The sequence below is a fragment of the Manis pentadactyla genome, chromosome X (genome assembly GCF_030020395.1).
Source record: "Manis pentadactyla isolate mManPen7 chromosome X, mManPen7.hap1, whole genome shotgun sequence".
Classification (NCBI taxonomy): domain Eukaryota; kingdom Metazoa; phylum Chordata; class Mammalia; order Pholidota; family Manidae; genus Manis; species Manis pentadactyla.
The window spans coordinates 69,364,372-69,391,304 of record NC_080038.1 but is presented as its reverse complement, the minus strand read 5'-3'; the positions used below and the strand labels follow the sequence as shown (position 1 = coordinate 69,391,304).

At 39.4% G+C, this 26,933-nt stretch overlaps 1 protein-coding gene and 1 pseudogene across 7 annotated transcripts in view; both read left to right on the top strand.

The window, feature by feature from the left end:
- ATRX (ATRX chromatin remodeler) overlaps window positions 1-26,933 on the top strand; it is a 323,761-nt gene that overhangs the window by 141,510 nt on the left and 155,318 nt on the right. For all 7 annotated transcript variants that reach the window (XM_036902729.2, XM_036902727.2, XM_036902726.2 and 4 more), the window contains one exon: window positions 21,955-22,092. In XM_036902729.2, coding sequence (XP_036758624.2) covers window positions 21,955-22,092 — 138 coding nt within the window. The remainder of the gene's footprint in view (window positions 1-21,954; window positions 22,093-26,933) is intronic.
- LOC118921124 (UV excision repair protein RAD23 homolog B-like) lies at window positions 22,104-23,939 on the top strand (annotated as a pseudogene).

The following is a 26,933-nucleotide window of genomic DNA, read 5'->3' as shown; positions in this document are numbered from 1 at the left end:
TGGTTCATTGTTGGTATATAGGAAAGTCACAGATTTCTGTGTGTTGATTTTGTATCCTGCAACTTTGCTGTATTCTGATATCAGTTCCAGTAGTTCTGGGGTGGAGTCTTTAGGGTTTTTTATGTACAGTATCATGTCATCTGCAAATAGTGACAGTTTAACTTCTTCTTTGCCAATCTGGATTCCTTGTATTTTTTTGTTTTGTCTGATTGCCGTGGCTAGGACCTCCAGTACTATGTTAAATAACAGTGGGGAGAGTGGGCATCCCTGTCTAGTTCCCTATCTCAGCGGAAATGCTTTCAGCTTCTCGCTGTTCAATATAATGTTGGCTGTGGGTTTTTCATAGATGGCCTTTATTATGTTGAGGTACTTGCCCTCTATTCCCATTTTGCTGAGAGTTTTTATCATGAATGGATGTTGAACTTTGTCAAATGCTTTTTCAGCATCTATGGAGATGATCATGTGGTTTTTGTCTTTCTTTTTGTTGATGTGGTGGATGATATTGATGGACTTTCGAATGTTGTGCTATCCTTGCATCCCTGGGATGAATCCCACTTGGTCATGGTGTACGATGGTTTTGATGTATTTTTGAATTCGGTTTGCTAATATTTTGTTGAGTATTTTTGCGTCTACGTTCATCAGGGATATTGGTCTGTAGTTTTCTTTTTTTGGTGGTGTCTTTGCCTGGTTTTGGTATTAGGGTGATGTTAGCTTCATAGAATGAGTTTGGGAGTATCCCCTCCTCTTCTATTTCTTGGAAAACTTTAAGGAGAATGGGTATTATGTCTTCCCCGTATGTGTGATAAAATTCCGAGGTAAATCCATCTGGCCCGGGGGTTTTGTTCTTTGGTAGTTTTTTGATTACCGCTTCAATTTCGTTGCTGGTAATTGGTCTGTTTAGATTTTCTGTTTCTTTTTGGGTCAGTCTTGGAAGGTTGTGTTTTTCTAGGAAGTTGTCCATTTCTCCTAGGTTTCCCAGCTTGTTAGCATATAGGTTTTCATAGTAGTCTCTAATAATTCTTTGTATTTCTGCGGGGTCCGTCGTGATTTTTCCTTTCTCGTTTCTGATACTGTTGATTTGTGTTGACTCTCTTTTCCTCTTAATAAGTCTGGCTAGAGTCTTATCTATTTTGTTAATTTTTTCGAAGATCCAGCTCTTGGTTTCATTGATTTTTGCTATTGTTTTATTCTTCTCAATTTTATTTATTTCTTCTCTGATCTTTATTATGTCCCGCCTTCTGCTGACCTTAGGCCTCATTTGTTCTTCTTTTTCCAATTTTGATAGTTGTGACATTAGACCGTTCATTTGGGATTGCTCTTCCTTTTTTAAATATGCTTGGATTGCTATATACCTTCCTCTTAAGACTGCTTTTGCTGTGTCCCACAGAAGTTGGGGCTTAGTGTTCTTGTTGTCATTTGTTTCCATATATTGCTGGATCTCCATTTTGATTTGGTCATTGATCCATTGATTATTTAGGAGCGTGTTGTTTAGCCTCCATGTGTTTGTGAGCCTTTTTGCTTTCTTTGAACAGTTTATTTCTAGTTTAATGCCTTTGTGGTCTGAAAAGTTGGTTGGTAGGGTTTCAATCTTTTGGAATTTACTGAGGCTCTTTTTGTGTCTTAGTATGTGGTCTACTCTGGAAATTGTTCCATGTGCACTTGAGAAGAATGTGTATCCTGTTGCTTTTGGATCTAGAGTTCTGTAGATGTCTATTAGGTCCATCTGTTCTAGTGTGTTGTTCAGTGCCTCTGTGTCCTTACTTATTTTCTGTCTGGTGGATCTGTTCTTTGGAGTGAGTGGTGTGTTGAAGTCTCCTAGAATGAATGCATTGCATTCTATTTCCTCCTTTAGTTCTGTTAATATTTGTTTCAGGTATGTTGGTGCTCCTGTATTGGGTGCATATATATTTATAATGGTTATATCCTCTTGATGGACTGAGTCCTTTATCATTATGTAATGTCCTTCTTTGTCTTTTGTTACTTTCTTTATTTTGAAGTCTGTTTTGTCTGATACCAGAATTGCAACACCTGCTTTCTTCTCCCATTTGTTTGTTTGAAATATCTTTTTCCATCACTTGACTTCAAGTCTGTGCGCATCTTTGGATTTGAGGTGAGTCTCTTGTAAGCAGCATATGGATGGATCTTGCTTTTTTATCCATTCTATTACTCTGTGTCTTTTGATTGGTGCATTCAGTTCATTTACATTTAGGGTGATTATTGAAAGGTATGAATTTATTGTCATTGCAGGCTTTAAGTTTGTGGTTCCCAAAGGTTTAGGGTTAGCTTCTTTACTATCTTACTGTCTAACTTAACTCGTTTGTTGAGCTATTATAAACACAGTCTGATGATTCTTTATTTCTCTCCCTTCTTATTCCTCCTCCTCCCTTCTTCATATGTTGGGTGTTTTGTTGTGTGCTCTTTTTAGGAGTGCTCCCATCTAGAGCAGTCCCTGTAGGATGCCCTGTAGAGGTGGTTTGTGGGAGGCAAATTCCCTCAACTTTTGCTTGTCTGGGAATTGCTTAATCCCTCCTTCATATTTAAATGTTATTCGTGCTGGATACAGTAGTCTTGGTTCGAGGCCCTTCTGTTTCATTGCATTAAGTATATCATGCCATTCTCTTCTGGCCTGTAGGGTTTCTGTTGAGAAGTCTCATGATCGCCTGATGGGTTTTCCTTTGTAGGTAACCTTTTTTTTCTCTCTGGCTGCCTGTAATACTTTGTACTTGTCTTTGATCTTTGCCATTTTAATTATTATGTGTCTTGGTGTTGCCCTCCTTGGATCCCTTGTCATGGGAGTTCTGTGTACCTCTGTGGTCTGAGAGGCCATTTCTTCCCCTAGTTTGTGGAAATTTTCAGCAATTATTTCTTCAAAGACATTTTCTATCCCCTTTTCTCTCTCTACTCCTTCTGGGATACCTATAATTCTTATATTGTTCCTTTTAGTTTGGTCGCTCAGCTCTCTTAAAATTCTTTCATTCCTGGAGATCCTTTTATCTCTCTCTGCATCAGCTTCTCTGCGTTCCTGTTCTCTGTTTTCTAGTCCATTAATGGTCTCTTGCATCTCGTCCATTCTGTTTTCAAGTCCTTCCAGAGCTTGTTTTATTTCTGAATTCTCCTTCCTTAGTTCTTGCATATTTCTCTGCAAGTCCATCAGCATGGTTATGACTTTTGTTTTGAATTCTTTTTCAGGAAGACTGGCTAAATCTATCTGCCCAGATTCCTTCTCAGGGGAAGATGTAACAGATGCCGAAGCTGTCTGGGTTAGTCTTGTCTGGATCATATTTTTTTGCCTTTTCATGTTGACAGGTGCTATTGACTGTCAGCTGGGAGGGCCAAAATTTTCACTTGCTACTGGCCTTTCTTTACTAGGACAACTGCGACCCCTAGTGGCTTGTGTTGGGTAATTGCGTGTAGAGTGGGTCTTTGTGTCTTGCCCGGCCGGAAGGGAGAAATTTCCCTTTCTGTGGGCGGAATTTGTCTCAGGCTGCTTCTCTGCTTTCGCAGCGCCCGGTGGGGTAATGGATGGGGGGGCTGCTTGACTGTTTGCCTCCGTGAGGGGTCTCAGAACTGTTGCCCAGGGGGTTAGTGAACCCGGTTTTCCCTGTAATTTCCAGCTGCTGTACTGTGACCTGGGTTGTTTCCGTCAAGCTGTTAAGTCCCTGTCCCTTTAAGACTTTCAAAAAGCCCCCACTTTTCTTTGTCACAGGGGCATCAGCTTCGGCACCCGCTCAGAGGTCTTACTCCCTGTTCCCCCAGTACCAGGGCCCCCTGGGCACGTACTGTGTCTCCGCTCTGGCCCGGATGGCTGGGGCTGGGTGTTCGGCAGTCCTCGGCTCCGTCTCCCTCCCGCTCTGCCTATTCTTCTCCTGCTGGGAGCTGGGGGGAGGGGCGGTCGGATCCCGCTGGGCCGGGGCTTGTATCTTACCCCTTTCACCAGTCGCTGGGTTCTCGCTGGTGTAGCTGCAGTCTGGCCACTGTCCTGCGTCTTCTGGTCTCTCTTTTAGGGCTAGTTGTGTTTGTTGTATTTTCAAAAGTATATATGTTTTTGGGAGGAGATTCCCACTGTCCTACTCACGCCGCCATGTTGGCTCCGCCCCTCCATATATTTCTTGATCTCTATTTTAATTTGTTCGTTGACCCATTGATTATTTAGGAGCATGTTGTTAAGCTTTCATGTGTTTGTGAGCCCTTTTTTTTGCTTTCTTTGTACAATTTAGTTCTAGTTTTATGCTTTTGTGGTCCAAGAAGTTGGTTGGTAGAATTTCAATCTTTTTGAATTCACTGCGGCTCTTTTTGTGGTCTAGAATGTGGTCTATTCTGTAAAATGTTCCATGTGCACTTGAGAAAAATGTATATCCTGCAGCTTTTGGGTGTAGAGTTTTGTAGATGTCTATTATGTCTATCCCTTCTTGTGTGTTGTTCAGAACCTCTGTGTCCTTACTTATTTTCTGTCAGGTGTATCTGTCCGTTGGAGTGATTGGTGTTTTGAAGTCTCCTAAAATGCGTGCATTGCATTCTATTTCCTCCTTTAATTCTGTTAGTATTTTTTTCACATATGCTGGTGCACCTCTAATGGGTGCATATATATTTATAATGGTTATATCCTCTTGTTGGAGTGACCCCTTTATCATTATGTAATGTCCTTGTTTATCTCTTGTGACTTGTTTGTTTTGAAGTCTAGTTTGTCTGATACTAGTATTGTAACACCTGCTTTTTTCTACCTTTTGTTTGCCTGAAATGTCTTTTTCCATCCCTTGACTTTTAGTCTGTGTATGTTTTTGGGTTTGAGGTGCATCTCTTGTAAGCAGGATATAGATGGGTCTTGCTTTTTTATCCATTCTATTACTCTGTGTCTTTTGATTGGTTCATTCAGTTCATTTACACTTAAGTTGATTATTGAAAGAAATGTACTTATTGTCATTGCAGACTTTAGATTCGTGCTTACCAAAGGTTCAAGGTTAGCTTTCTTACTATCTAAGTGTCTAACTTAACTAGCTTACTGAGCTTTTAGAAACACAGTTTGATGATTCTTTATTTGTCTCCCTTCTTATTCATTCTCCTCCATTCTTTATATGTTCACTGTTTCATGCTGTGCTCTTTTGTATTTCCTTTGACTGCTTTTGTGAGTAGTTGATTTTATTTTTTGCCTTTAGTTAGTATTTGGTTGGTCTTCTTTCTGTGCTGTGATTTTATTTTCTCTGGTGAGATCTATTTAGCCTTTGGAGTGCTTCCATCTAGAGCAGTCCCTCTAAAATACCCTCTAGAGGGGTTTGTGGGAGGCAAATTCCGTTAACTTTTGCTTGTCTGGGAATTGTTTAATCCATCCTTTATATTTAAATGATAATCTTGCTGGATACAGTATCCTTGGTTCAAGGGCCTTCTGTTTCATTGCATTAAATATATCATGCCTTTCTCTTCTGGCCTGTAAGGTTTCTGTTGAGAAGTCTGATGGTAGCCTGATGGGTTTTCCATTGTATGTGACCTTTTCTCTCTCTCTGGATGCCTTTAATACTCTGTGCTTGTTCTTGATCTTTGTAATTTTGATTATTATGTGTCTTGGTGTTGTCCTCCTTTGGTCCTTTCTGTAGGGAGTTCTGTGGGATTCCATGGTCTGACAGACTGTTTCCTCCCCCAGTTTGGGAAGTTCTCAGCAATTATATCATCAAAGATACTTTCGCTCCCTTTTTGTCTCTCTTATTCTTCTGGTACTCCTGTAATGCGAATATTGTTCTGTTTTGGATTGGTCACACAGTTCTCTTTATATTCTTTCATTCCTGGAGGTCCTTTTATCTCTCTCTGCCTCTGCTTCTCTGTGTTTCTGTTGTCTGGTTTCTGTTCCTTTAACAGCCTCTTACACCTCATCCAGTCTGCTCTTAAGTCTTCCCAGAGATTGTTTTATTTCTGTATTCTCCCTCCCAACTTTATCCATTTGCTCTTACATATATCTGTGCACGTCCCTCAGCATGATTATGACCTTTAGTTTGAATTTTTTTTCAGGAATATTGAATAAATCTATCTCCCCATACTCCTTCTCAGGGGGTTTTCTGGGATATTCTTGTGTAGATCAATTTCTTCTGCCGTTTCATGGCAATAGAGGTAGTTGTGAGCAATTGGCGTGTGTGTCACCTGGGAAAACAAAGTCCCTTCCTGCTTTGTGGTCATATCTTCTCCTTCAATAACGGCGATCCCTAGCAGCTTGTGCTGCACAGCTGCACACTGATAGGTCCTCTGAGTCTAGCCTGGGCGACTGTGGGGGATGCTCTGTGCAGTTTCTATGGGCACCGCTGCCTTCAGGCTGCTACCCTGCTATGGCAGGACCACACCTTACGGGGAATGTCAGGAGCCTGTTTATTGCCATGAGGGGCCTCAGAGTTGTGCTGCCTCCCAGAACGTTAGGGTGCCCGGTGTTCCCCAGGATTCCCAGCTGGTGAGCTGAGTATTTCAGGACGCTTCTTTCCAGCTGTGAGGCCCCTTTCTGTTTAAGACTTTCAAAAAGTTGTTGCTTTTCTTGTGTGCCAGTGGTGTCGGCTGCGGGGACCCGCTCGCAGATTTTACTATTCCATTTCCCTGACATCCAGCACACACACATTGTGTGTCTGCGCCTCCAGTGCAGGTGACTTGGGCTTGGTATTTAGCAGTCCTGGGCTCCCTCTCCCTCCCCACTCCGACTCCTTTCCTCCCACTGGGAAGCTGGGGTGCAGGAGGCATTCGGTTCCCACCTGGCCGCGATTTGTATCTTGCCTCCTTCATGATATGCTGAGTTTTCGCAGATGTAGATGTAGCCTGGCTGTTTTGCTGTATCTTCTGGTCTCTTTTAGGAATAGTTGTGTTTGTTTTATTTTCAATAGTATATATGGTTTTCGGAGGAGATTTCTGCTGCCCTACTCACACCATCATCTTGGTTCCCCTTTGATAGTTTTATTGTCGGAATACTGAAAGCTGGTGAATACTGTTGCAGTATGTTCTTTTACAATTTTTAAGGTTTCCTTAGAATAGTTTTGAAGTACAGTTTCACATGCTTAGTATGGTGATTTGTTCATAAGGAAATAAAAAGAAAGTTAAGCTCTTGGTGTGAACAGTAACATTTGTTATTTCCATGAAAATTAATTAGTGACATTAGAAAGATTTTGGGGGGGATGCGTTTTTGTTTACAGAAATGCTGAAATGATACAGCAAAGAAATCTCCCGTATACTTTGAATCTAAATGCCGCAGGGTTAAAATCTTATATTGCCATGGTAGATTTGTTAAAACTAAGAAATTGATGCATTGTTGGTAACTAAACTTCAAGCAATATTTGAATTTTACCAATTTTTCTATTAATGTCCTCATTCTGTTGCAGGATCTGATCCAGGATACCACAGTGTATGTAATTGTCTTGCCTCCACAGTCTCCTCTTATGTATGGCAGACAGTTTCTTGGTCTTTGTTTTTCATTATCTTGTCAGTCTTGAGGAATAGTATGCAAGTATCCTGTAGAATGTTTATTAGACTGTTTAACTTGTGATTGGACTGGGGTATATGTTTTTGAAAGAATACCAGAGGTAAAGTACCCTTCTGGTCATAGCCTATCAGGGGTGCGTGTGATTGACATGCACTTGGTCAAGGCAGTGTTGGCCAGGTTTCGCTATTAGAGAGTTCCTATTTTCAGTTGTCTTTCTTTGGAAGCCAGTGATGAAATCTAGGTCGCCCAATGGGTAGAGGTCAGAAATTAAGCTACATCTCCTATAGTGGGAGGTATCTATAAACAAAACGTGGATTTTTTCTTTAATAAATATGTGTCCCTTTGTCCCCATTTATTTAATCAGTCTTTGATTTACATCAGTGTAGACTAATCATCTATTATTAGTTTATATATTAGATTGTAAACTAACACTTTATTGTTTTTTATTTTCTAAATTGTTTGATTTTGGCCATTGGGCACTCTTTCAGGTTGGTTCCCTTATCTCTTTGGTATTTCATCCTTTTTTTTAAATTTATTATTTTCATGTTGCTATAATTATTCTACAATTACATGAGCAACTTATGTTTACTAGACTCCCCCCATCGTCAAGTCCCCACCACATACCCCATTATAGTCACTGTCCATCAGTGTAGTAGGATGCTGTAGAATCATTACTCATCTTCTCTGTATTGTAAAGCCCTCCCCGTGCTCCCCCTCCCACCACACATTGTGTCTGCTAGTACTAATGCCCCCTTTTTTCCCTCTTATTCCTCCCTTCCCACTCATCCTCCCCACTCCCTTTCCCTTTTGTAATTGTTAGTCTGTTCTTGGGTTCTGTGAGTCTGCTGCTGTTTTGTTTCTTCAGTTTTTTTTTCTTTGTTCTTATACTCCACAGATGAGTAAAATAATTTGATACTTGTCCTTCTCCAGCTGGCTTATTTCAGTGAGTATAATACCCTCTAGCTCCCTCCACGTTGTTGCAAATGGTAGGATATGTTTTCTTCTTATACCTGAATAATATTCCATTGTGTATATGTACCACCTCTTTTTTATCCATTCGTCTACTGATGGACACATAGCTTGCCTCCATTTCTTGGCTATTGTAAATAGTGCTGTGACAAACATAGGAGTGCATATGTCTTTTTCAAAATGGGGTGCTGTATTCTTAGGGTAAATTCCTAGAAGTGGAATTCGTGGGTCAAATGGTATTATTTTGAGTTTTTTGAGGATCTTCCATACTGCTTTCCGCAATGGTTGAACCAATTTACATTCCCACCAACAGTGTAGAAGGGTTCCCATTTCTCCACATCCTCACCAACATTTGTTGTTGTTTGTCTTTTGGTAGGTGGCCATCCTTACTGGTGTGAGGTGATACCTCATTGTGGTTTTAAATTGTATTTCTCTGATGATTAGTGATGTGGAGCATCTTTTCATGTGCCTGTTGGCCATACGAATTTCTTTGGAGAAGTGTCTGTTCAGATCCTCTGCCCATTTTTTAATTGGATTATTTGCTTTCTGTTTGTTGAGGTGCGTGAGCTGTTTTTATATTTTGCATGTCATCCCTTTATCGGATCTGTCATTTATAAATATATTCTCTCATACTGTAGAATGCCTTTTTATTCTGTTGATGGTGTCCTTTGCTGTACAGAAGCTTTTCAGCTTGATATTCTCCCACTTGTTCATTTTTGCTTTTATCTCCCTTGCCAGGGGAGTTACGTTTGTGAAGTTGCTCATGTTTATGTCCAAGAGATTTTTTCCTATGTTTTTTTCTAAGAGTTTCGTGGTTTCATAACTTACATTCAGGTCTTTGATCCATTTTGAGTTTACTTTTGTGTATGGGGTTAGACAGTGTTCCAGTTTCATTCTCTTATATGTAGATAGCCAGTTTTACCAACACCAGCTGTTGTTTCCCCATTGTATATCCATGGTTTCTTTATTGTATATTAATTGACCATATATGTTTGGGTTGATATCTGGAGTCTGTATTCTGTTCCACTGGTCTGTAGTTCTGTTCTTGTGCCAGTACCAAATTGTCTTGATTACTGTGGCTTTGTAGTAGAGCTTGAAGTTGGGGAGCGAGGACACCCCACTTTATTCTTCCTTCTCAGGATTGGTTTTGTTATTTGGGGCCTTTGTAGTTCCATATGTATTTTAGGGTGATTTGTTCCAGTTCGTTGAGGAATGCTGTTGGTATTTTGATATGGATTGCATTGATTCTGTAGATTGCTTTACGCAGGATGGCCATTTTGACTGTATTAATTCAAAGCATGGGATGAGTTTCTATTCATTAGTGTCCTCTTTAATTTCTCTTAAGAGTGTCTTGTAGTTTTCAGGGTAGAGGTCTTTCACTTCCTTGGTTAGGTTTATTTCTAGGTATTTTTTTTTTTATGCATTTGTGAATGGAATTGTTTTCCTGATTTGTCTTTCTGCTAGTTCATTTTTAGGGTACAGGAATACAACAGATTTCTGTGTTACTAATTTTGTACCCTGCAACTTTGCAGAATGCCGATATTAGTTCTAGTACTTTTGGAGTGGAGTCTTTAGGGCTTTTTATGTATAATATGTCATTTGCATACAGTGGCAGTTTTAGTTCTTCTTTACCAATCTGGATGCCTTGTATTTGTTTGTGTTGTCTTATTCCTGTGTCTAGGACCTTCAGTACCATGTTGAATAACAGTGGGGAGAGTGGGCATCCCTGTCTTGTTCCCGATCTTAGAGGAAAAGCTTTCAGCTTTTCACTGTTAAGTATGATGTTTTCTGTTTGTTTGTCGTATATGGCCTTTATTATTTTCAGGTACTTGGCCTCTATACCCATTTTGTTAAGAGTTTTTATCATGAATGGTTGTTGAATTTTGCTGAATGCTTTTTCAGCATGTATGGAGATGATCATGTGGGTTTTGTCCTTCTTTTTGTTGATGTGGTGGATGATGTTGATGGGTTTTTGAATGTTGTACCATCCTTGTATCCCTGGGATGAGTCCCACTTTATCCTGGTGTATGATCCTCTTGATGTATTTTTGAATTTGGTTTGCTAATACTTTGTTGAGTATTTTTGCATCTATATTCATCAGGGATATTGGTGTGTAATTTTCTTTTTTTGCTGTGCCTTTGCCTGGTTTTGTTATTAGAGTGATGCTGGCTTCATAGGATGAGTTTGGAAGTATTTCCTCCTCTTCCATTTTTCTTGGAAAATTTTAAGGAGAGTGGGTATTATGTCTCCTCCATATGACTGATATAATTCAGCCATGAATTCATCTGGCCAGGTTTGTTCTTGGGCAGTCTTTTGATTACCAATTCAATTTCCTTGGTTGACATTTTTCTGTTTTGATTTTCTGTTTCTTCCTGCATCAGTATTGGAAGATTGTATTTTTCTAGGAAGTTGCCTTTTTTTTCTTGTTTATCCAGTTTCTCAGCATATAGACTTTTATAGTATTCTCTAATAATTCTTTGTATTTCTGTGGGGTCCATCGTGATTTTTTCTCTCACTTCTGGTTCTGTTTATGTGTGTAGATTCTCTTTATCTCTTAGTAAGTCTAGCTAGGGGTTTATCTATTTTGTTTATTTTTCTCAAAGAAACAGCTCTTGCTTTCACTAATTTTTTTCTATTGTTGTATTCTTCTCAATTTTATTTATTTCTTCTGTGATCTTTAGTATGTCCCTCCATCTGCTGACTTTGGGCCTCATTTGTTCTTCTTTTTCCAGTTTCAGTAATTGTGACTTTAGACTATTCATTTGGGATTGTTCTTCCTTCTTTAAATATGCCTGGATTGGTATATAGTTTCCTCTTAGAACTGACTTTGATGCGTCCCACAGAAGTTGGGGCTTTGTGCTGTTGTCGTCATTTGTCTCCATATATTACTTGATTTCTGTTTTTATTTGGTAATTGATCCATTGATTATTTAGGAGCATGTTGTGAAGCCTCCATGTGTTTGTGACCCTTTTTGTTTTTTTTGTACTATTTATTTCTAGTTTTATACCTTTGTGATCTGAGAAGTTGGTTGGTAGAATTTTAATCTTTTTGAATTTAGTGAGGCTCTTTTTGTGGCCTAGTATGTGGTCTATTCTGTAAAATGTTCCATGTGTATTTGAGAAGAATGTGTATCCTGCTGCTTTTGGGTGTAGAGTTCTGTAGATGTCTATTAGGTCCACCTGTTGTAGTGTGTTGTTCATTCAGTGCCTCTTTGTCCTTACTTATTTTCTGTCTTGTTGAACTGTCCTTTGGAGTGAGTGATGTGTTGATATCTCTTAGAATGAATGCACTGCATTCTATTTCCTTTTTTAATTCTGTTAGCATTTCTTTCACATATGTCGGTTCTCCTGTGTTGGGTGCATACATATTTATAATGGTTATATCCTTTTGTTGGAGTGACCCCTTTATCATTATGTAGTGTCCTTCTTTATCTGTTACTTTCTTTGTTTTGAAGTCTATTTAGTCTGATACAATACTGCAACCCCTGCTTTTTTCTCCCTATTGTTTGCATGAAATACCTTTTTCCATCCCTTCACTTTTCGTCTGTGTATGTGTTTGGGTTTGAGGTGAGTCTCTTGTAAGCAGCATATAGATGGGTCTTGCTTTATCGATTCTATTACTCTGTCTTTTGATTGCTGCTTTCAGTCCATTTACATTTTGGGTGATTATTGAAAGATATGTACTTATTGCCATTGCTTTGGATTTGTGGTTACCAAACGTTCAAGGGTAGCTTCTTTTCTATCTAACTGTTTAACTTAACTCTCTTATAAAGCTATTATAAACACAGTGTGATGATTCTTTATTTCTTTATCTTCTTATTCTTCATCGTCCACTGTTTATATGTTAGGTGTTTTCTTCTGTACTCTTTTATGTGTACTTTGACTGACTGCTTTTGTGAGTAGTTGATTTTATTTTTTGCCTGTAGTTAGTATTTGGTTGGTCTGCTTTCTTTGCTGTGATTTTATTTTATCTGGTGACATCTCTTTAGTCTTTAGAGTGTTTCTATCTAGAGCATTCACTTTAAAATATCCTGTAGAGGTGGTTTGTGGAAGGCACATTCCCTCAACTTTTGCTTGTCTGGGAATTATTTAATCCCTTCTTCAAATTCACATGACAATCTTGCTGGATACAGTATTCTTGGTTCAAGGCCCTTCTGTTTCATTACATTAAATACATCATGTCATTCTCTTCTTGCCTGTAAGCTTTCTCTTGAGAAGCCTGATGGGTTTTCCTTTGTAGGTGATCTTTTTTCCCTCTCTGGCTGCCTTTAATACTCTGTCCTTGTCTTTGATCTTCACCGTTTTACGTATTATATGTCTTGGTGGTGTCCTCCTTTGGTCCCTTGTGTTGGAAGATCTCTGAGCTTCCGTGGTCTGAGACTCTTTCCCCCCACCTGTTTGGGGAAGTTTTCAGCAATTGTTTCTTCGAAGACACTATCTACCCGCTTTTTCTCTCTCTTCTTCTGGTACCCCTATAATGTGAATGCTGTTCTGTTTGGATTGGTCACACAGTTCTCTTCTTTTTGGAGATCCTTTTATCTCTCTCTGTCTCAGCTTCTCTGTATTCCTGTTCCCTTATTTCTATCCCATTAACAGTCTCTTACACTTCATCCAGTCTTCTCTGAAGTCATTCCAGAGATTGTTTCATTTCTGTAATCTCCCTCCGGACTTCATCCCTTATCTCTTGCATATTTCTCTGCAGGTCCATCAGCATGGTTATGACCTTTTTTTCAATTCTGTTTCAGAATGACTGGTTATATCTATCTCCCCAGGCTCTCTCTCTCTAGGGTTGTCTGAGTGATTCTTGCCTGGTCCAGATTCTTCTGCCTTTTCATGGCTGTAGAGGTGGCCGTGATGGTTACCCGCTCACCGGGAGCATCGTCTGGGTTAATCCTCTTAGCTGCTGTGGTCAGGGCAGCCATCCGGATAGCCCAGAGCCCTGTAGAGAGTGGCAGGCATGCCAGGTGTGTTGTCTTGCGAGAATGGTGCCCCTTTGTGCCTTTCTCAGGCTTCCTCTGTGTGTGCCAGGCAGCTTCATCCTGGCAGCAGCCTCTCAGTCTGGCCTGGGTAGCTGCATGCTGGGATGAGACTCTGTGTGGTTGGTGTGGGCGGGGCAACTCTCTGGCTGCTCCGCCACTGTTGTTACTCAGCGGGTTTGTTTGCAGTGTCAGCTGTCGGGAATGAATGACAGTCTGATTATTGCCTTGAAGGGCTTCAAAGCTGCGTTGCCACCCAGGGGGTTAGGGCGCCTGAAGTTCCTTAGTATTCCAAGCCTGATGGACTGAGTGTGCCAGGACGATTCTGTCCAGGTATTAAGCCCTTTTCCCTTTAAGACTTTCATAAAGTACCCACTTTTCTTTTGTTCCAGGGAAGCCTGCTGTGGGGACCTGCTCACAGATTTTAATTTTCCATTTCTCTGATATGCAGTACATCATGCAATGTGTGTGTTAGCTCCCAGTGGAGATTACTAGGACTGGTTACTGAGCAGTCTTGTGCTTTGGCTCCCTCCCCACTCTGATTCTTTTCCTCCCGCCGGTGAGCTGGTGTTTGGGGATTGCGTGGGTCCCACTGGATCATGGCTTTGTATCTTACCCTTTTTGTGAGATGCTGAGATCTTGCAGTTGTAGATGTAGCCTGGCTGTTGTACTGTATATTCTGGTCACCCTGTTAGGCGTAGTTGTATTTGTTGTATTTTCAAAAATATAAATGGTTTTGGGAGGAGGTTTCCGCCACCCTATTCAAGGCTGCATTTTGAACCTCCACACTTTACTTTTTTGTATGGAGTTAGACAGTAATCTTGTTCATTTTCTTGCATCTACCTGTCCAGTTTTCCCAACACCAATTATTTTAGGTAGTGTTTTTTTCCATTGTATGGTCATAGCACCTATATCATATATTAATTGATAATGAATGAATGTTTTTTTTTGGGCTGTCTATTTTTTTTCATTGAACTATGGGTCTGTTCTTGTGCCGGTATCATACCGTTTTAATTACTGTAGCTTTTTAGTATAGCTTGAAGTCACAGAACATAATCCCCACTGCTTCTTTCTCCGAGCAGGATTACTTTGGCTCTTAAGGCTATTTTGTGGTTCCATATGAATTTATTTTAGAACTATTTATTCTAGAACTATTTTTCTAGTGTTTTGATAGAGATTGCATTGAATCTGTGAATTGCTTTCAGGGGGATTGCCATTTTGATAATACTAATTCTTCCTATCCATGAGCATGGGATGGATTTCCATTTATTTGTGTCTTCAGTTTCTCTTATGAGTATCTTACAGTTTTCACAGTACACGTCTTTCACTTGTTAGTTAGGTTTATTCCTAGGTAATTATTCTTTTAGATTGCAATTGGAAATGTAATCGTTTTCTTGATTACTCTTTATGCTAGTTGTTGTTAGTATATAGGAATGCAACCGATTTGTGTCTATCAATTTTTTGTATATATATATATATATATATATATATATATATTTTTTTTTTTTATTAAGGTACCATTGATAAACACTTTTATGCAGGTTCACATGAAAAAATTGTGGTCACTACCTTCACCCATATTATCAATTCCCCCCTATACCCCATTAAAGTCACTCTCCGTCAGTGTAGTAAGATGAAACAGAGTCACTATTTGTCTTCTCTGAGCTACGCTGTCGTCCCTGTGACCCCCCCTCCACATCATTTGTACCAATCATAATACCCCTCAGTCCCCTTCTCCCTCCCTCCCCAGCCACCCTCCTGCACCACTCCCCTTTGGTAGCTGCTAGTCTTTTCTTGGAGTCTGTGAGTCTGCTGCTTTCTTGTTCTTACAGTTTTACTTTGTTGTTACACTTCACAGATGAGTGAAATCATTTGGTACTTGTCTTGTGCTGCCTGGCTTATTTCACTGAGCATAATACTCTCTAGTTCCATCCATGTTGTTGCAAATGGTAGGATTTGTTCTCTTCTTATGGATGAATAGTATTCCATTGTGTATGTGTACCACTTCTTTATCCATTCATCTACTGATGGACACTTAGGTTGCTTCCATTTCTTGGCTATTGTAAATAGTGCTGTGATAAACATAGGGGTGCATATGTCTTTTTCAAACTGGGCTGCTGTATTCTTAGGGTAAATTCCTAGGAGTGGAATTCCTGGGTTAAATGGTATTTCTAATTTGAGTTTTTTGAGGATCCTCCATACTGCTTTCCACAATGGTTGAAATAATTTACATTCCCACCAGCAGTGTAGGAGGGTTCCCCTTTCTCCACATACTCACCAACATTTTTTCCTGTTTGTCTTTTGATTGGTGGCCATCCTTACTTATGTGAGATGATATCTCACTATAGTTTTGATTTGCATTTCTCTGATCATTAGCGATGTGGAGCATCTTTTCATGTGTCTGTTCGCCATCTGAATTTCGTCTTTGGAGAAGTGTCTGTTCAGATCTTGTGCTCATTTTTAAGCAGGTTATTTGCTTTATGGTTGTTGCGAAATGTGAGCTCTTTATATATTTTCGATGTCAGGTCCTTATCAGATATGTCATTTATGAATATGTTCTTCCATACTTACTATAGGATGCCTTTTTGTTCTGCTGCTGGTGTCCTTTCCTGTACAGAGGCTTTTTAGTTTAATGTAATCCCACTTGTTCATTTTTGCTTTTGTTTCCCCTACTGGAGGAGATGCGTTCAGGTAAAAGTTCCTCATGTATACATTCAGGAGATTTTTGCCTATATTTTCTTCTAAGAGTTTCATGGTTTCATGAGATACATTTAGGTCTTTGGTCCATTTGAAGTTTTCTTTTGTGTATGGAGTTAGTCAGTAACCCAGTTTTATTCTCTTGCATGTAGCTGTCCAGTTTTGCCAACACCTGTTGTTGTAGAGGCTTTCATTTCCCCATTGTATATCCTTGGCTCCTTTTTTGTATATTAATTTGCTGTATATACTTGGGTTTATGTCTGGACTCTGTTCTTTTCCATTGATGTATGGGTCTGTTCTTGTGCCATTACCAAATTGTCTTGATTACTTTGGCTTTGTAGAAGCACATGAAGTCGGGGAGCATAATCCCTCCAGCTTTATTCTTCCTTCTCAGGCCTGCTTTGGCTGTTCGGGGTCTTTTCTGGTTCCGTATGCATTTTAGAACTATTTCCTCTTGTTCATTGAAGAGTGCTGTTGGTATTTTGATAGGGATTGTATTGAATCTATAAATTGCTTTGGGAAGGATGGCCATTTTGACAATATTAATTATTTCTACCCTTGCGCATGGCATGTATTTCCATATATTGGTATCTTTGCTTTCTCTCATGAATGTCTTGTAGTTTTCATGGCATGGTCTTTCACTTCCTTAGTTAGGTTTATTCCAAGCTTTTTTTATTGTTTTTGGTGTAATCGTGAATGAAATTATTTTTTTCATTTCTCTTTCTGCCAGTTCATCGTTAGTATAAAGGAATGCAACAGATTTCTGTGTATTAATTTTGTATCCTACAACTTTGCTGTATTCAGATATTGTTTTTAGTCATTTTGGAATGGATTCTTTTGGGTTTCATATATATAATACCATTTCATCTGCAAACAGTGACAGTTTGACTTCTTGCTTACCAATCTAGATGCCTTTTTTGTCCTGTTGTCTGATTGCCATGGATAGGACCTCCAGAACTGTGTTGAAAAAACGTGGTTAAGAGTGGTCATCCTTGTTCTGTTCCCAATCTTAGAGAAAAAGCTTTCAGCTTTTCACTGTTAAGTATGATGTTGGCTGTGGGTTTGTCATATATGGCCTTTATTATGTTGAGGTACTTGCGCTGTCTACCCATTTTGTTGAGTTTTTATCATGAATGGATGTTGAATTTTGTCAAATGCTTTCTCAGCATCTATAGAGATTATCATGTGGGTTTTTTTTCCTTTTTATTGATATAGTGTATGATGTTGATGATTTTTTAAGTATTTTGCCATCCTTGCATCCCTGGAGAAAATTCTACTTGATCATTATGAATGATCTTTTTGATGTATTTTTGGATTGAGTTTACTAGTATTTTTGTTGATCATTTTTGCATCTATGTTCATCAGGGATGTTGGTCTTAGTTTTCTTTTTTTAGTGGTGTTTTACCCTGGTTTTGTTATTAGAGTAATTCTGGCATCATAGAAGGACTTTGGGAGTATTCCTTCTTCTACTTCTTGGAAAACTTGAAGGAGGATGGGTATTAGGTCTTCTCTAAATGTCTGATATTCAGCGTTATAGTCATCTGTTCCAGGGGTTTTGTTCTTAGGTAGTTTTTGATTACCAATTCAATTTCATTGCTGGTCTGTTCACATTTTTGTTTCTTTCTGTCAGCCTTGGAAGGTTGTATTTTTCTAGAAAGTTGTCCGTTTCTTCTGGTTATCCAATTTGTTACATTATTTTTTGCAGTATTCTCTAATAATTCTTTGCATTCCTGTGTTGTTCATAGTGATTTTTCCTTTCTCATTTCTGATACTGTTCATGTGTGTCGACTCTTTTTTCCTTGATAAATCTGGCGAGGGGTTTATCAATTTGTTTGTTTTCTCAAAGAGTCAGCTCCTGCTTTCATTGATTCTATTGTTTCATTCTTCTAAATTTTATTTATTTCTGCTCTTACCTTTATTATGTCCCTCCTCCTACTGAATCTTGGCCTCATTTCTTCTTTTTCTAGTTTCATTAATTGTGAGTTTAGACTACGTATGGGATTGTTCTTTCCTGAGGTAGTACTGTTTTGCAACGTACTTCCCTCTTAGCACACCCTTCTCTGCATCCAACAAATTTTGTCGTGTTGATTTATTGTGTGTCATTTGTCTCCATATATTGCTTGATCTCTTTTTATTTGGTCATTGATCCAGTGATTATTTAGGAGCATGTTGTTAAGCCTCCATGTGTTTGTAAGCCTTTTCATTTTCTTTGCATAATTTATTTCTAGTTTCATACCTTTGTGGTCTGAGAAACTGGTTGGTACGATTTTAGTCTTTTTCAGTTTACTGAGGCTCTTTTTGTGGTCAGGAATATGATCTATTCTTGAAAATGTTCCATGTGCACTTGAGGTGAATGTGAATCCTAATGCTTTTGAGTGGAGTGTTCTGTAGTTTACTGTTATGTCCTTCTGTTGTAATGTGTTGTTGAGTGCCTCTGTCTCCTTACTTATTTTCTGTCTGGTTGATCTGTCCTTTGGAGTGAGTCGTGTTTTGTAGTCTCCTAAAATGAATGCATTGCATTCTATTTTCCCCTTTAATTCTGTAAGTTTGTTTCACATATGTAGGTTTTCCTGTGGTGGGTACATAGACATTTATAATGCTTATATCCTCTTGTTGGCCTGACCCCTTTATCATTATGTAATGTTATTCTTTGTCTCTTGTTACATTTCTTTGTTTTGAAGTCTATTTTGTCTCATACCAATACTGCAACTTCTGCTTTTTTCTCCCTATTAGTTGCATGAAATATCTTTTTCCATTCCTTCACTTTTAGTTTGTGTATTTCTTTGGTTTGGAAGTGAGTCTCTTATAGGCAGCATATAGATGGGTTTTTCTTTTTAATTCATTCCTTGACTCTGTGTCTTTTTATTGGTGCATTTAGACCATTTACATTTAAGGTGATTATTGATAGGTATGTACTTATTGCCATTGCCAGCTTTAGATTCGTGGTTACCAAAGGTTCAAGGGTATCTTCCTTACTATCTGACAGTCTAAACTGACTTAGGTTACTATTACAAACACAATCTAAAGGGTTTTTTTTTCCTCTTTTTTCTTCCTCCTCCATTCTTTATATAGTAGGTATCATTCATATTCTCTACTCTTTGTCCCTTGACTGACTTTGGGGGTAGTTGGTTTGATTTTGCATTTGCTTAGTAATTAGTTGTTCTACAGTGTTTACTTTGGTTTTATTTCCTCTGTTGACAGCTATTTAGCCTAGGAACATTTTCATCTTTAGCAGTCCCTCCAAAATACACTGTAGAGACCGTTTGTGGGAGGTAAATTCTCTTCTATTTCTTACCTGGAAATTTATTAATCTTTCCTTAAAATTTAAATGACAGTCTTCCTTCTTAGAGTGTTTTGGTTGGAGGCCCTTTTGTTTCATTGCGTTGAATATATCATGCCAATCCCTTCTGTCCTGTGTGGTTTCTTCTGCGATGTCTGATGATAGCCTGATTGGTTTTCTGTTGTATGTGATCTTTTTTCTCTCTCTGGTAGCTTTTAATAGTCTGTCCTTATCCTTGATCTTTGTCATTTTAATTATTGTATGTCTTGGTGTTGTCTTCCTTGGGTCCCTTGTGTTGGGACATCTTTGTGCCCCTCCATGGTCTGATACTCTTACCTCCTTTCCCAGATTGGGAAAGTTTTCAGCAATTACCTCCTCAAAGACACTTTCTATCCCTTTTTCTCTCTTTCTTTCTTCTGGTACCCCTACAATGTGAATATTTATTCATTTGGATTGGTCAAACAGTTCTCTCAATATTCTTTCATTCCTAGTGATTCTTTTTTCTCTCTGTTCCTCAGTTTCTTTGTGTTCTTGTTCTGTAATTTCTATTTTATTTACCATCTTCTCTGCTTTGTCTAATCTGCTTTTAAGTCCCTTCATTGTGTATTTCATTTCAGGTATTGTATTGTTCAACATTTATGTCTCATTCTTGAATTTCTCATTGAGTTCTTGAATATTTTTTTGTAGCTCCATTTGCTTGTTTATGATTTTTATTTTGAAATCCGTTTCTAGAAGATTGTCGAGTTCAGTTTCACTTGGAACTCTTTCAGGTGTTTGTGGTTGTTTGGTTTCAATCAGGTCCCTTTGATTTTTATATTTATAGGTGTCATCCTCTAGTGCCCAGAAGCTCTAGTCTCTGGAGCTGCTTAGCCCCTGGAGTGATGGCGATGGGGTAGCAGCTGAGCAGCGGTGGTGCCTGTTGGCAGGAAAGGGCTCTTTCCTGCTTCCCGGCTGTAATGCATGCCTCCAGTGCCTGGGCCAGTGGGCCGAGTGTGCAGGAGAAGCCTCTATGCTTTGTGGTTGTAGCTGCCATAGGTGGCACTGCCCTCTCCCTAGCCTGGCCCAGTGTTGATTGTAGCCGTTTGCAAGCCTGTCCTGACCCGGAGGAAGGAGTGGCAGGTTTGTATTGCAGTTGGGGCCTTGGAGCTGCATAGCCAGCCAGGTGGATGGAGTGCCTGAAGCTCCTGAAAGTTACTGACCTGATGGGTAGAGTGCACCTGGAGAATTTTGTCCACCTGTCCTTTCTCCTGAGCAACAAGCTCTGTGCAATTTTTCCCCTTTAGCTGCCCTCTCGCTGTTAGGAAGTCTCTCATAGTGCCTGCCTTTCTTTTGTTCCAGAGCAGCTGGTTGTGTTTATGTGTTTTCCAAAAGTGGCTGGAATCTCAGTCTCTTTCCACCTGTCTTAGCTTTGTAACGCCACTAATTTCCATTGCACCATGTAATGTTCATTCATGCTCCCAGAGCAGATCTCCAGTGCTGGGTGTTCAGCAGTACTAGGCCTCCACTCCCTTCCCGCTGTTTCTCTTCTTCCCTCTGGTGTGCTGGGTTGGGGGAAGGGCTTGGGTTCCTCTGGAACACGGCTCTTCTATTTTACCCTTTTCCTTGAGATCTGCTATTTTCCCTAGGTGTAGGCAGTCTGCCACAGCCTTTTTTCCAGTTGTTTTTTCAGGATTAGGTGTATTTGGTATATTTTCATATAATAAGTGGTTTTGGGAGGAGGTTTCTGTCTCACCTCTCATGCCGCCTTCTTTAAGCCTGTCTTTGGATGCCTTTTATCTCTTTGTGTTGTCTGATTGTTATGGCTAGGACCTCCCCTACTGTTTTGATTAAAAGTGGTGAGGGTGGGCATCCTTGTATTGTTCATGATATTGGAGGAAAACATTTCAGCTTTCAATATTAAGAGTGATGTTGGCTATGGTTCTGTCATATATGGCCTTTATTATGTTGAAGTACTTACTATCTATACCCGTTTTGCTGAATTTTTATCATGAATGGATGTTGAACTTTGTCAAGTGCCTTTTCAGCATCTATTGAGATAATCATGTTTTTTTTACATTTCTTTTTGAAAATGTGTATCACTTTTATTAGTTTATGAATATTGTACTAACCTTGCTTACCTGGAATAAATCCCATTTTGTTGTGATGGATGATCCTTTTCATGTGTTTTTTATTTTAGTTTGCTAATATTTTGTTGAGTATTGTTGCATTTATGTTGATCAGGGATATTGGTCTGTAATTTTCTTTTTTTGTAGTGTCTTTGTGTTGTTTTGGAATTCGTATGATTCTGGCCTCATATAATGCATTTGGAAGTGTTCCCTCCTCTTCTACTCTTTCCAAAACATTGAGAAGGATGGGTATTAGCTCTTTTTAAAATGTTTTGTTGAATTCACCTGTGAATCCATGTGGTCCTGGAATTTTGTGTTTTGAGGGTTTTTTATTACCAATAAAATAACGGCTATTCTTATATGATGGTATTGCTTCATGTTCCCACGAAAACAGCCTTGTAAAAGGATTAACTTATATACTTAAGTGAATTATACTCTCATTTTTATTGTGTATTAATTTACTGCTGTTTTCTATACATCATTGTAGGTCCTGACTTTGTTGTTTGTGATGAAGGCCATATTCTAAAAAATGAAGCCTCTGCTGTTTCAAAAGCTATGAATTCTATACGATCAAGAAGGAGGATTATTTTAACAGGGACACCACTTCAGAATAACCTAATTGAGTGTGAGTTATTATCTGCAGTTATGCTGTATATTATTGGGATTGCCTCAGATTTATTTTTGCCACTTTACCATTCACCTTGTGTCCTAGTATTGTCTATGACTATGATCTAAATAGGTCCATCTTAGTCTACTGTGAAAGAATATCATACATTTCAAGTGGAATGCTTTATAAATTTGAGTGGTAAACCACAGTTAGGAAGTGTGCCATTGTGAGCATGCAGATATAAACAGAATTTGAAATATATGAAAAGTATCAGATGTCTGGTGCCTGGTGCCAGGCGCCCGAGGAAGCACAGCGGCCTGAGCCCACAGGGAAGGTTGCAGTCATGGAAGCAGCTGCGGTGGGGCCAGGTGCTAGGGCTTGGTGGGGAGTCAGCTCTGCAGGGCTAATGTGACAAGTCCCCACTCACTCCCACTGCCTACCTCCCAAATGTGCAAGAACCACAGGCAACTCTGGGACCTGCCAGGCCACAGACCCTGCCCAGCAGCTGGCAGCCAGAGTAGGCCTGTCAGGTGAGCTGTGTGGCATCACCATGCAGGTCACCCTGAAGATCCTGCAACAGCAGCCCTTCAAGATTGAAATCGACCCCGAGGGGATGGTGAAAACACTGGAAGACAAGATTGAATCTCAAAATGTGAAAGGTGCCTTTCCTGTAGCAAGTCAAAAATTAATTTATGCAGGCAAAATCCTCAATGATGAGGCTGCTCTAAAAGAATATAAAAGAGGTGAGAAAAACTTTGTGGTGGTTATGGTGACAAAACCCAAGGCATTGACAACACCAGCACCAGCTGCAACTCAGTAGTCAAATCCCACCACCACTTTCACTATTAGTTCCCCCACAGCTCCAGCTGTGGATCAGGAACCCACTCCCATATCTGCATCCACCACTCCATGTCACTGGCAGCATCTTCTGTGCCTGCACCTGCTGGTGCAACGAAGTAAGAGAAACCTGCAGAAAAGACAGCAGAAACACAAGTGGCTAATAGCCCAACATCAACTCACAGTACATCAGGAGATGCTTCTTGGTCAAAGCTCTTTGAAGATGCATCAAGTGCAGTTGTGACAGGTCAGTCTCATGAGAATATGGTAACTGAGATCATGTCAATGGGCTATGAACGAGAGCAAGTTACTGCTACCCTGAGATTCATTTTCAACAACCCTAATAGAGTGGTGGAATATCTTTAAATGGGAGACCCTGGGGATAAAGTCAGGCTGTGGTTGAGCCTCCCCGCAGCATCTAGCACTGGGGCTCCGCAGTCTTCAGTGGCTGCAGCTACTGTGAAGACGACGATTTTTGGAGGACATCCCCTTGAATTTTTATGGAATCAGCCTCAGTTGCAACAGATGAGGCAAATTCTTCAACAGAAACCTTCCTATCCAGCATTGCTACAAGATAGGTCGAGAAAATCCTCAACTACTTCAACAAATTAGCCAATATGAGGAGCATTTTATTCAGATGTTAAATGAACCAGTTTAAGAAGCTGGTGGTCGAGGAAGGGGTGGACGTGGCAGTGGAGGAATTATAGAAACTGGAAGTGGTCATATGAACTACATTCAAGGAGCACCTCAGGAAAAAGAAGTTATAAAAAGGTTAAAGACATTAGGATTTCCTGAAGGACTTGTGATAAAGGATATTTTGCTTGTGAGAAGAATAAGAATTTGGCTGCCATTTATCTTCTGCAGGAAAATTTTGATGAAGACTGAAAGGGACTTTTTCTCTAATCTCAAACTTCACACCATGTTTACAATAGCCAAGATATGGAAGCAACGTAAATGTCCATCAGTAGATGAATGGATAAAGAAGATGGGGTACATATACACAATGGAATATTACGGAGCCATGAGAAAAAAAAACAGATCCTACCATTCACAACAACATGGTTGGAGCTAGAGGGTATTATGCTCAGTGAAATAAGCCAAGCGGAGAAGGACAAGTACCAAATGATTTCACTCATATGTGGAGTATAAGAACAAAGGAAAACTGAATGAACAAAACAGCAGCAGAATCCCAGAACCCAAGAATGGACTAATAGTTACCAAACGGAAAGGGACTGGGGACGATGGGTGGGAAGGGAGGGATAAGGGCAGGGAAAAAGAAAGAGGGCATTACGATTAGCATGTATAGGGTGTGGGGGGCACGGGGAGGGCTGTGCAACACAGAGAAGACAAGTAGTGATTTTACAGCATACTACGCAGATCGACAATGACTGTGAAGCGGTATGTGGGGGGGACTTGGTGAAGGGGGGAACCTAGTAAACGTAATGTTCTTTCTGTAATTGTAGATTAACGATACCAAAATAAAAAATAAAATAAATAAAATAAAATAAAATAAAATAAAATAAAATAAAATAAAATAAAATAAAATAAAATAAAATAAAATAAAATAAAATAATAAATAAAATAAAATAAAAACTTCACACCAGTGCATTGCACTAACTTTTTTCACTGGATTCTCTGGGATGACTTGGGCTTATATCCACAATACTTGGTATAAGGTAGTAGATTGTTAGGGGTGGAGAGGGAGGGATCTGGGATATAGGGCATGGATAAATACAGTGCATGTCTGCTTCATTTACCAGATGCCACAGTCCACCTGACGTGTGAAATATTATGCAACCAAAAATCAGCTTTTGCAGGTTTTAGTTTCTTCTGTAAAACAATTGATAACTTTTCCTAGGTTTCACTCCTTTTAGTGTACTAGATTCGGAAATTTAGTGTAGTGCCCTGCTTTACATTTCTTTGACTTAGCACTGGTTGCAAAAGGAATCTTTGCTACCTAGAATCTTCAGTCTATTTCATGGCAACACTTTTTGTTTTCTTTTTGTATTTCTTAAAAGGTTTAATTTTTTCCTTTTATTTTGGTATCATTAATCTACAGTTACATGAGGAACATTATGTTTACTACACTCCCCCTATCACCAAGTCCCCTCCACAAACCCCATTACAGTAAATTTCCATCAGCATAGTAAGATGCTATAGAATCACTACTTCTCTGTGTTGCACAGCTCTTCCCATGCCCCCTCCCTTATACATGCTAATCATAATGCTCCCTTTCTTCCCCCCACCCCTTATTCCTCCCTTCCCACCCATCCTCCCCAGTCCCTTTCCCTTTGGTAACTGTTAGTCCATTCTTGAGTTCTGTGATTCTGCTGTGTTTTGTTCCTTAAGTTTTTCCTTTGTTATTATACAACACAGATGAGTGAAATCATTTGGTACTTGTCTTTCTCCACCTGGCTTATTTCACTGAGCATAATACCCTCTAGCTCCATCTGTGTTGTTACAAATGGTAGGATTTGTTTTCTCCTTATGGCTGAATAATATTCCATTCTGTATATGTACCACGTCTTCTTTATCCATTCATCTACTGATGGACACTTAGGTTGCTTCCATTTTTTGGCTATTGTAAATTGTGCTGCGATAAATATAGGGCTGCATATGTCATTTTCAAACTGGGCTGCTGCACACTTAGGGTAAATTCCTAGAAGTGGAATTCCTGGGTCAAATGGTATTTCTATTTTGAGCTTTTTGAGGATCCTCCGTACTGCTTTCAACAATGGTTGAACTAATTTACTTTCCCACCAGCAGTGTAGGAGGGTTCCCCTTTCTCTGGAACCTCACCAACATTTGTTGTTGTTTGTCTTTTGGTTGGTGGCGATCCTTACTGGTATGAGTTGATATCTCACTGTGGTTTTAATTTGTATTCTCTGATGATTAGCGAGGTGGAGCATCTTTTCATGTGCCTGTTGGCCATCTGAATTTCTTCTTTGGAGAACTGTCTGTTCAACTCCTCTGCCCATTTTTTAATTGGATTATTTGCTTGCTGTTTCTTGAGGTGCATGAGCTCTTTATATATTTTGGATGTTAACCCTTTATTGGATCTGTCATTTATGAGTATATTCTCCCATACTGCAGGATGCAGTTTTGTTGTATTGATGGTGTCCTTTGCTGTACAGAAGCTTTTCAGTTTCATATAGTCCCACTTGTTCATTTTTGCTTTTGTTTCCCTTGCCTGGGGATATGATGTTCATGAAGAAGTCGCTCATGTTTATGTCCAAGAGATTTTTGCCTATGTTTTTTTCTAAGACTTTTATGGTTTCATGAATTACATTCAGGTCTTTGATCCATTTCGAATTCACTTTTGTGTATGGGGTTAGACAGTGATCCAGTTCATTCTCTTACATGTAGCTGTCCAGTTTTGCCAACACCAGCTATTGGAGAGGCTGTCATTTCCCCATTGTATGTCCATGCGACCTTTATCGTATATTAATTGACCAATATATTTGAGTTAATATCTGGGCTCTCTATTCTGCTCCACTGGTCCGTGGCTCTGTTCTTGTGCCAGAACCAAATTGTCTTGATTACTGTGGCTTTGTAGTAGAGCTTAAAGTTGGGAAGTGGTATCCCCCCCACTTTATTCTTCCTTCTCAAGATTGCTTTGGCTATTCGGGGTCTTTGGTGGTTACTTTGAATTTTAGAACTAAGTGTTCCAGTTCATTGAAGAATGCTGTTGGTACTTTGATACGGATTGCATTGAATGTGTAGAGTGTTTAGGCAGGATGGCCATTTTAACAATATTAATTCTTTTTAGCCAAGAGCATGGGATGAGTTTCCATTTGTTAGTGTCCTCTTTAATTTCTCTTAAGAGTGTCTTATAGTTTTCAGGGTATAGGTCTTTTGCTTCCTTGGTTAGGTTTATTCCTAAGTATTTTATTCTTTTTGATGCAATTGTGAATGGAATTGTTTTCCTGATTTCTCTTTCTGTTAGTTCATTGTTAGTATATAGGAAAGCCACAGATTCCTGTGTGTTAATTTTGTATCCTGAAACTTTGCTGTATTCCGAT